Source organism: Alosa alosa, chromosome 8 (genome assembly GCF_017589495.1).
Source record: "Alosa alosa isolate M-15738 ecotype Scorff River chromosome 8, AALO_Geno_1.1, whole genome shotgun sequence".
In the NCBI taxonomy this organism is placed as follows: domain Eukaryota; kingdom Metazoa; phylum Chordata; class Actinopteri; order Clupeiformes; family Clupeidae; genus Alosa; species Alosa alosa.
Genome location: NC_063196.1, coordinates 32,752,487 through 32,763,359, shown reverse-complemented (window position 1 = coordinate 32,763,359; position 10,873 = coordinate 32,752,487). Strand labels below are relative to the sequence as shown.

At 40.4% G+C, this 10,873-nt stretch overlaps 1 protein-coding gene across 1 annotated transcript; it reads right to left on the bottom strand.

Moving 5' to 3' along the window:
• Positions 1 to 454: 454 nt before the first annotated feature.
• On the bottom strand, positions 455 to 10,845 carry LOC125298772 (protein unc-93 homolog A-like). The gene is made up of 8 exons (XM_048249633.1): positions 10,287 to 10,845; positions 9,940 to 10,121; positions 9,339 to 9,568; positions 8,568 to 8,696; positions 8,171 to 8,385; positions 7,457 to 7,592; positions 1,231 to 1,362; positions 455 to 976 (listed from the first exon to the last, which is right to left on the bottom strand). The coding sequence occupies exons 1-8, from the start codon at positions 10,371 to 10,373 to the stop codon at positions 666 to 668; spliced, it is 1,422 nt and encodes a 473-aa protein (XP_048105590.1). The 5' UTR covers positions 10,374 to 10,845; the 3' UTR covers positions 455 to 665.
• Positions 10,846 to 10,873: the final 28 nt, after the last annotated feature.

Below are 10,873 nucleotides of genomic sequence, written 5' to 3'. Positions count from 1 at the left end.
GTGTGTTGGAGAAGATCCCTGAAGACAATGTGCTGTGTATGTGGGGGGGCAGTGTGCAGTGTGTATGTAGGAGGCTTACTGTAGCAAGCAGTGTGCTGTATGTATGTGAAGTGATGACAGTGATGATGTAAAGTGTGTGTGTTGGGGATGGGGGTGGGGTGGGGGGGCAGAAAGGCTAGGCAATCAAGGACATGGGTAGATGGAGGAGAAATAAAAAATAATAAATAAAAAGTGTGCAAAAGTTGGAGAAAGTCAGATATGTGTGTGTGTGTGTGTTTTTGGCATGTGTGATGAAATAAGAAAATAAATAAAAAGGTCTGTAGCATAGGGAGAGGGATGTAAAAGTGCTAAAAGTCTTGTGGGTGTGTGTGTGTGTGGGGGGGGGGGGGTGTCATGAGTGCTGAGGAGTGAATGAGTGCAAAGTCAGTATAGTGTGAGTTCAGAGTTGGGAAATGTTTGAGAGTGCTGAGGAGTGAATGTGTGCAAAGTCAGTATAGTGTGAGTTCAGAGTTCGGATGGCCTGGGGATAAAAACTTCTCCTGAGTCTCTCAGTTCTTATTCAATTATTAACATATATTGTACAAATTGTTAACGGTTTTAAACCTCATCTCAACACAACATAATAAAGTTATTTTTGGTTGTATAATTCCTCAAATATAACCCATCTAGGTGTGTTGGCATGGAGAAAATGAACAGTCACATGGTGTTTCAAGAATTTCTAGCACATTGTTTTTTTCTTCTGGCACCACAGACTTGGCATCCTCAATTCCTGGTGTTGGGTTTTTGGACTCCTCATACTCAACAATACAGCACAGAGATACAGACAGCAGAAGGACAGCCAAAAGCATGTACAGCTTAACATCCACGCAAAGGAAAGAACTGCAGACGAATGCAATCACATAGCCCACGGACTCCCAAAGACGATAGTTGGCAAATGCTGCCTCCTTCTGGCTATGAAAGAGAACTCCATAAAGGGCTGAAAATGAGTAGAAGGGTGTAAATTCAATGATTCTATTATTCAATAGTTTTTTCTGTTTCTTTATACAGAGCTTTTTCTAGACCTATGATTTATTTTAATAGAGCAATAAGAGAGGTATTACATACAAAATACTTGTTTTGTATTTGACTCTGTTTTCACAGTATGTTTTTTTTTTTTTACTTTTATACAGAATTGGGTGACAAAAATCTAAACAAAGGTATGAACACTTAGAGCAAAGTAAACAAAATTACCATTGGTTTGTGTTTGCCACACGGCATCTGCCATTCCCCACAGGCCACCGATAACAAAGAAGATGGGCAGCTGGTCTGGATGAGGCTTCCAGAGCAGAAGCACCAGGATGCAGGAGAGTTGTGTGACTGCAGCTGTGACAGACATGCAGCTTCAATTATTGGCCAGTCAAGCTTAAAAGCATACTATGCAGTTTCAGGTATTTTTGGCACTCTAGAGCTTCCCCCATTGTCACGATATATTAATAATTTGCAGTAAATAATAATCCGAGAAATACTTGGCCTCTTCGCTAACTAGCACACAAAATACCATGTAGACTACTTCAGCCACCTCACCGGAAATTTTCTCCACTTTCTTGTGGATCTTGTTGAAACTTGTGGATAGGATAATAGATAGGTTATGAACTTGATTTGACAATGTTACCAAACAGCCAACAATATATATGTTAATGTAAGTTCTAAAACTGATAGTTCCGGTGTTACATGGCAACTGGCAACCATGTTAACTGGCTGTGTTGGTGACGTTTCACGAGTGATGACGTTTCTTTGACAGATGTGGCCGCTTACAGATTTGTCACTTTCTGATGGAAACTAGAGACGAACAAATACAAATATGCATGACATGTTTAAATGTCAAAATTGTCTGTAGTACGCTACATGCACTGGACCATGAATATGCCACCAAAAAAAAAAAAACCTAAATAGTCTAATAATAACTCCACGTGGGTATCGAACCGGCTTCCTAAATGAAACCTCTTACATGATAACCATTCATATACGTACTTGCACCACGAACCAGCTGAAAAGTCATAGTGAAATGTACTTGTCTACTACAACTGGTCTTCTTGACTTAGTCTATACAATTAGAAGAAGTCAGCTGATGATTGTAGCAAGTTAACACCGCTGATGGTGTTGTCTTGCTACAGCAGTTGCCCAAGCCAGTAGGTCTTATCATGGTTAAGTTTTCAAACATTTCACTGACTGCTGGTCAGGCTCTCTGTGGCCACCTACTGTATCTATCTGTAGCCTAAATTGAGGAAGTGTTGCTGGTCTAAAAATAAATAAATAATTAAAAAAAAAAGTGTGATGGGGAGGATTGAACCCATGTTGACTGCGTGAAAAAGCAATTTATAGGCATTAACCTGTTGTGCCATAGGTGAAGCACCAATTTGCAAATTTGGAAATAAAGCTATCAAAAAAACATCAAACCCATGTTTACATGTCAGCAACATTAACGTTAATAGCCTAAGAGTTTTGACTCTTCCTGTGCACAAATTTTGTGTAAAATATGGCCACGTTATAGACTCCTGCCCATTGCAGTGTACATTTCAATGCCTGTGTTTCATGAACTGAATTCTTAAAAAAAATAGGATGGACAAAAGGATACACAATTAGGCAACACATTTTTATTTGATTTATTTGCTGACCTTCATGTGCCTCTACAGACACTTCAGGTAGGGGCGGCCACAGCTAACCTCAGTAAAACGTTTGTAAAACTTAACCATGATACTTTGAAGGCCTACTAAATGGCTTGGGCAATGGTAGCATGATAACATGGTAGCCAGATAACATGAACAGCTATGTTAACTTGTTACAATTATAATAACGTTAGCTGACTTCTTTTAATCATACAACTGAAGTCAATTTCTGTGAGTGCTGTCAGGTTCGTGGCGCAAGTGGGTAGACGTCTGATTACCAAGCAAACAGATCAATTTATTCGTGGTTCGATACCCACGTGGAGTTAATGCTATTTAGGTGTTTGTTTTTTGGGTGGCATATTCATAGTCCAGTGCATGTAGTACTACATACAATTTTGACTTTTAAACATGTCATGCATATTTGTGTGCGTCTCTAGTATATCAGAAAGTGACAAATCTGCAAGTGGCCACATCTGTCCAAGACTCGTCATCAATCATGAAACGTCATCAACGCAGCCAGTTAAATGGGAGCCAGTTGCCATGTTACACCGGTCCTTGATTGTGATTGGCTGAATCACGTTCGATTCTGTTGTAAAATGCAGCATAAACATACACCTTGACAGCATTTCGTTCTATATTACTGCACTACCATAACTTGATACCAAAGTTAAAGTAGCTGCGTCTCGACGTTTTCAGATAGAGGAAATATATTTATTGGCGGAAGAATGATTATCTAGGAATAACTCATTATATTTCTAGTTGCTGTGCCTTTACTTTATGAAACTTGGCCAGGTATTTATAGTAACAGTTTTAGAAAAGCAATAAGCCACTCGAGTCCGTAGGTTACACTGATTCTACAACAGCTAAGGGGGGTTTTAGGCACTCAGCTAGCGCTCAACAACGCCCCTTAGTTGTTGTAGAATCAGTGTAACCAGAGAATGTCTAATAAGGGGAGAACTTTCACTCTCGGAACGCTTCCGGTGTGGTACTGCATCTAGGGGCGCTCGCGGGCGAGTCCAGAATGAATGGAGGTCTATGGAGCTGTACCCCTCAAAATCCACTTTTCTCGGGATATCATTTTTTTTCAAAAATTTGAATATTGTATTCGAAAGGGGAGGCAAAGACAATACACTTGGTTGAGTATTATATTTTTTAAAGTAAATTGTTCTAAAAAGCCTTTCAAACGTGTCAATGACGTCATTCATTAGCATGATCATAGCATAGCATAGCATCAATGCTAGCGTGTTATGGGCAACAATGACCCAACCTGTAAGAAAACGAAAGGACATGACTCCTGGATTATTTCACTTTTGATTGATAATCCATATCCATTTTGCGAAAAATGAAATAAAATCTGAGGGTTTCAGTTGTTAAATAGGTGAAAACAATAAATTTAGCCATGTAGCTCCATAGGACCCCATGTATTTCGGACTCGCCCGTGATCGCCATCTAGGTGAACTCTGGTGAACTGCAGCCAAATTCGGTTTGTATGGGATTAATAGAGAGTGGGGAGGCTCTCCGTAGACGAGCTCTGGTGTAACCTACGGCCTCTCGGGGCTTATTGCTTAAATAGCTAACTAGCTCTCATCGTAGCTTGCTTATCTTGTTAAGATAACTGTGTAGATGTGTCCTCACAAAAAGCTTGTTTTCTAAAATGATTTGGAAAACTTCACCCCACAAATTAGTCAGGATTGGGTCTGCTTTGGATGATAATGAGTAGGGCTGTCAAAATAACGCATTAATTTCGATTAATTAATTACAGAAATAATAGTGTGTTAACTTTTTTTGATTAATCGCATTTCATAGTGACATATCACTGACCCAGTGCAGTTTGGCTATCGTGACTGAAGGAGGCAGACGAGAAAGCACTGCTTTGAATGAAACATTAGCCTACGTTTTAAAAAGAACGCCCAGAGCAATACTGTTGACAGGAGCATCAATCTACTATTTCTGCAGTAAGGAATTCCGTTGCCTACCATAGCAGTTCTCAAGTCTGGAGTAGCACCTCAACACAAAACAATCCAGAGCTAGGCCTACGAGTTAGCACACCTCTTGATGATAATAATGCTAGCTGAGTTAGCACACCTCTTGATGATAATAATGCTAGCTGCCAGCCTTGTCAAAGTTAACTTTGCTAACGTTTTGCTGAGCCTACCCTAACTAACCGACAAACTCCCTTAATAAATGGACTACATTTATTGCACACAGAGGCGTAGATTTGCGTGGGGACCGAAGGACGTGTCCACACCAATGTCAAATTATGACTGAAATGTCCCCACCAATATTCAGGTTGAAATGGGGGGAAAAGCGCTCACATGTGCTATACAAAGAGTTAAAACATTTCTCACTTCAGTGCTGCGGATCATCTCGTACAGATCTTGTAATGTGCAGTAGCCTATAAGGGTAAATCGCACTGGTTTGAAGTTACTTCTAATAACTACCAGTGAGCCGCAGTCTCCTGCGCAGCATGGCGCAGCGCTTCAGCTTCACTTCACTACAAGGCATATGAAGTGCGTCCAAATTCACCCATTCTTCTCTGTTGAACTCCTCAAGAAGTAGGCTACTCATCACACATGTTACTCTAGGTTACGGGGACGCTGGCGAGACACGCCGCTCCGTCTGGCATCATGTTTTTGTTTGTTTTTATGTAATGTTCGTAATTTTATGTAATATCATGTTTATTTTTTTGTATTGATTTGTCTAGTTAAATGTTTTCTCTCTTTATTTATGTTATTTTTGATAGTTTTCGTGTTATTCTCTTAGTCCTTTTTACTGCTTTCAAGTCGGCTGATGTTGTTAACGTCTGTCCATTGGGAGCTTGCTATGGCTGGGCCACTTACATCCTTCCCATCCATCTGTGAGCCGGTGCTGCACTTCACTGTCTAGTCGAAGGGGATTTCTCGGGACAGCAGCTGGAGCTACTCTGCGAAAGATCTGCCGAGGCCGCCGAGCTGTTTCTGACCTGTGTGCTGCCATGCCAACCGCCTAGAGTCTGGATTGAGCAGAAGAACTCTGCATTACGGACCAACAAACTGTCACTGTTATAGCAGCCAAGTCCACCGAGGTGGTTAGTAGGTAGTGTCCCCACCAAAGTTCAGAACAAACCAACGCCGTTGATTGCACACTTGAAAAAAAATTTCTTCAAAAGTATGTTGACATTTATTTCCATTCCAATAACTTCTCACACTACAGTTCCGTTCGCACTGTGCAACTGTTTAGTTTAATTTCTTTAACTGCTCTACCCTGAACTGCCACCTACTGGACAGAAAAGGCAACAACCTACAGTAATAATTATGTAAATAACAATCAACAACATGTTTGAATGGCTAATAAAAGGATTAAATCATAGGGGGTATTCCGCACATTAGCTTGGTGTTAGGGTAGCCTACTCTGTACATGTTATTGACAGTGAGTGGTAACTTCAGTCATTTGTATTTATGATGCTAAAAATCTGACACCAGACACTACGCTGATGCCTGAGCCAAAGGGAAAATTATAATAAGAGAGAGAGAAGTTGAACTTTAAAGTCTATAATTTGGTTTGGCTCTTCATTGATTCACTCATCTGCCAAACTTGTTTTTAAGATGTTTATAGCAAAAATGGATGCATGCGATTCATTTAGATCAATTAATCACAGAGTATGTAATTAATTAGATTAATATTTTTAATCGATTGACAGCCCTAATAATGAGTAAACTTTTGTTGGGGATCAAAACAATGTTAATCGGTGCAGTTTTGTGTAAGACCGGAATATGCATTTACTAAATAGCATATGGCATAGCTTTTGGGGACAGCTTCACTATGTCAAAGTAAATCACTATTTTAAGCCATTAACTAGGTCTCTGCAGACAAACTGAAGTATTTTTACCTTTGAAAGTGTACAAAAGGGTTAGTAAAGAGAGCTGAAGTATTTTTACCTGTGAAAGTGTACAAAAGGGTTAGTAAAGAGAGCTGAAGTATTTTTACCTTTGAAAATGTACAAAAGGGTTAGTAAAGAGAGCTGTAGTGTACAAAAGGGTTAGTAAAGAGAGCTGTAGTGTACAAAAGGGTTAGTAAAGAGAGCTGAAGTGTACAAAATGTTAGTAAAAAGCTGTTTGTGCAGTCAGAGCATTTCCTTACTACTCTTCCAGTCGCCACCATCTTGAGAGAGGAAAGTCCGTACAAGTCGATTACCGAACTCTCCTCCTTTTGTGTCCATTAACAATAACAGCGACTTATCCCTATCTTATTCCCTGTTGTCCTTTAACAACAATGGGCTGTTCAGATTTGTTATTCTGAAACATCAACATCTAAACCAGAATTACTTAGCCATGGCGTTAAAGCAGCACTAAAGAACTTTTGCTCTGGGTCCAGTGTTCCTACCCGCCACAGCAAACTTGCTTAGTGATATATTATAAGCTATTCAACCTCCTCAAAGTGCGGCGGAAGTGCCGTTCACCCTATTAAGATTTATAAATGATACAGATGATTTTGGAAATGTTATTTGTAGGGTAAAAAAAACTATTTAGGGAAGCCTTTAATTGTGCTCATGATCTGTGTTGTAACACATATAAAGCACCTAGCTACTTGACATATATTTTATATATATATATATATGGCTGTATAATGTGTGCATGTATGGATAGTGGTACTGTAGTCCTTCTTCAACTCCCTTTAATTAAGGTCCCCCCCAACTGCCTCCATCTGCTTATTTAGCCTCCTTGCGCTACTGCAACTGTGGCACAAGAATTTCGCTATACTGCAAAGTATATGTGACAATAAAACTTGAAACTTGAAACTTGACATGTTAAAAAGGTTGAAAAGTACCTTACCTAAGATGAAAAGCGTCATTCTTCCACTGTACTGCGACAGCCTCCCAAACACATAGGAGAACAAGGACCCGGTGACCCCAAAGCAGATCATGACATAACCAACTAAATGGATTCCTAAGGCACATGTTACATAATTCTGCAGACACAAAAGAAGAAGCTTTTGAAAAATCCACATAGCGGCACCAATAAACACCTAAAATCTGAACCTTAGTATAAAAAACGAAATCCTCGTCGCCTTGTTGTAACGTAGGTGTGTGAGCATGGTGGCACAGTGGTAGTATCGTTGCCTGACAATTGGTTGTCCCGGGTTGGAATCTCAATCCCAAGTCCGTTTTGCTCTGGACAAAAGCATCTGCTTAATATCAGTCACTTTACTTGACATTATGTGTATATTTAACTCCACCAAAGAGGTTATGTTTTTGATGTGGTTTGTCTGTGAGCAGGATTACACAAAACTGGACATAAAGTTGTAGCATAGACCAGGAACAAACCTATTAAATTCTGGAGCGGCTCCAACTCACAATTATTTAGTTTCACTTTGCTAATGTGGCATGTTACTTACAGCATTCGACCTTGGCGGAGATCTGCCCTCTCAGAGTACCCTTAGTTTTTTAATGGTTTTCTAGAATAAGTGGCGTATGACAGAATGATACTTCTTGAGAAGTCCATGGGCTCAGGGCGACTCTCAAGTGTTGTTTTTAATTTGTACTGTACCTTTGTATAATCCGCGCTCAGGAAGCCGAGTTCCAGTCCAATGTATGATGTCACTGGTATGAGGAGAACTTGCCGCTTGTCTCTTAATTGTCTGAATGTGGCTAAGAGTGTGCTGCAAAATGTTTCTGTCTGCTGACTCTTTGCCTCTGGTGTAATTTTTTTGTCAATATTATCCAGGAATACAGCAACCAGCAACATCGCCAAAACACCCACGCCTATAGAACAACAACAGCTGAAGTTATTGTATGCTCCACAAATGTCAGTAATCTGTGGAAATAATACTAGAAAAAACTAGCACATTCAATTTAGTGAAACCTCACATTTCCACCTTCCACATTATAAACCTGTTACTGTGCATGTTTGGGTACATTTGTCCAGTCATGTCATGCTGGCCTACCTACATAACAGCCCAAGAGTGTGTACACCAGTCTGTCGTTTGGCCTGGTGGTGGAATTTCCAGAAGAAACATCGGGGACACCACAGCTGTCCACTCCACAGAACAGTAAATCATCACCTGTGCTGTTCACTAAAGAAAGAAAAAAAACTTTGACCTTGACCTTATGACCCTGTCAGCATGAAATTGCTAAGGCCAAGAAATAGTCGATGTGATTAGACAACAGTGGAGACATACATTTAAAGAATTTAACTATTTTTTTCACCACATGAACAGACACCTTAATTCATACCCATAATCTTAAACAGTATCACAGTGCTCTCAGTGTGACATTTTTGCTGTATTTTGATATTGATATTGATATTGTATTCTTTTTTTACTTCAGAGCATGGCTGTGTAAAGGGTCATTTGTATGTCAGCAGCATGACATCATAAAGTTAACAATAGTATGTTCACAATAGTGCGTAGAACTGCCATGAAATCTCAGGGGAAAATTTGCGATAAAACCTTTTGGTAGAAGTGCCTTAAAAGAATCCCTGTTTACGGGGTGGGGCTCATAGTGTGTTTACTTTACTACTTGTACATGTTATCTGAAGCAACGTTTGAATTTTGCCTAAAAGATGGTTGTGCAAATGTGAGTGTTATTTTGAATGTGTTTTGAGAAAAATGGCAAAGTGAATCGGAAACTGTGGCTTAGCACAGAACAAACTGCAATACATCGTCAATAGAAATCCTGCTTGTAAAGTGTACGCTACATGACTAATTAAATATCACCTGTTATGGGATCCTGTCCAAAAACCAGAGAGGACAGGAGGTTTCCCCACACTGCAGAGGACTGGTAGAGGAGATACAAAATCCCAAAGTACTGGTTGATCACATCTTGACTCTTCTTGTTTTCTTGGACTGCATGCAGTCCTCCACTGATGGTTAAGTAGGTGCTTGTGGCCGCCCACAGCGGAGACTCCCCCAACCCCACAATCACTGAGCTGGGCATCAGGGTTGCCCTGGAAGAGAGGACTGCTTTGCTATTCTGGCTTATTTGTCATCCGGGCACCTGAGACTATGGCTCAAATATGACAACGCACAGTATTTTACACTAAACATTTTGAGAAACTGACTGCCAACAGCCATCAACAACAAAAAAACGGTAACTACCTTGGAGGATAGATCATATAATAAGTGATCTTTAGATGGTGATGTGTGTAACACCATTTATTGTAAGTTTATTAACTAAGTTTAGCTGTTTATTAGCCTTCAGTCGTTGATTCTTGATACTTCATAATGCCAATTTACCCTGTTGCAACATTTTATGAACATTTATGAGCCCAGCAGGTGTGTTGCACTTCATATCAATTATTAACAATTCAAAGCTTACCAGCTTGGATAAAAATTTCCTACGGTGTACAACACATTGCATGCCATCCCAGCAAAGATGGTCCATTTGCATCCCAGGTACCTGATGGCTGTTGGGGTGATGAACATGGAGGACAGGATGATGGAGGAAAAGGTCACGCTGTTGGAGGCCAGACCCATGCCTTCATCAGCATTCAGGCTGCTCTGTAGCAAACGCAAAACATGGGCACCTCATGTATGTTCTAGGGATGCAACAATAATTCTGTCATTCCTTCAGTCTCCTTATTTCGGTCTCCTTATTTTACCTGTCACAGGCCGACCCTACAGTATATTGAAATAAAAGGCTCAATGTGTTAAACACAGTCTTACCTGCAGATTGAGCAGACTTCCAGTAGCAGTGAATAAAAGCAAAAATCCAAATGAAACCACTACAACATTTTTCATGTGCCGCCCCATTTTACCAGATTATCAGCCTGGTTCTCTGGTACGCCGTAACTATTGTGAGCAAAGTCGCTGTGCTTGCTGTGATTTATTGCAGTGGTGAACCTTTGTTCCCACTGTCAAGATTAAAGGCATAGTCCTTCGATGATTCCAATAGTCCATTTCACCAGTATTGCCACGGCAATACTACATTTCATTGTAGTAGGCCTATTGCCTGGCAATACTAGTTTTCAGACATCACCTAAGTAAACATCACACTCAGTAAACATCACAAGCTGCTGCTGCACTGCACGCTTATCATCATGACATTGGTGAACAGTACAGTGTTTTCCCCAAAGCAATCTACTGTCTGTCACTGCCGCGAGAGATCATTCATTTTCACTGGGGGCGTGCCCTGCCGTAGCCTAGAATAGTCGCACCCTAGCGGCAGCAAATATAGTTTGCTGCCAGGGTAGTCTAAGGCCAATCACATCGTGTATAGAGTCGGTAGGCGGGCTTAACATAATGATTGATGG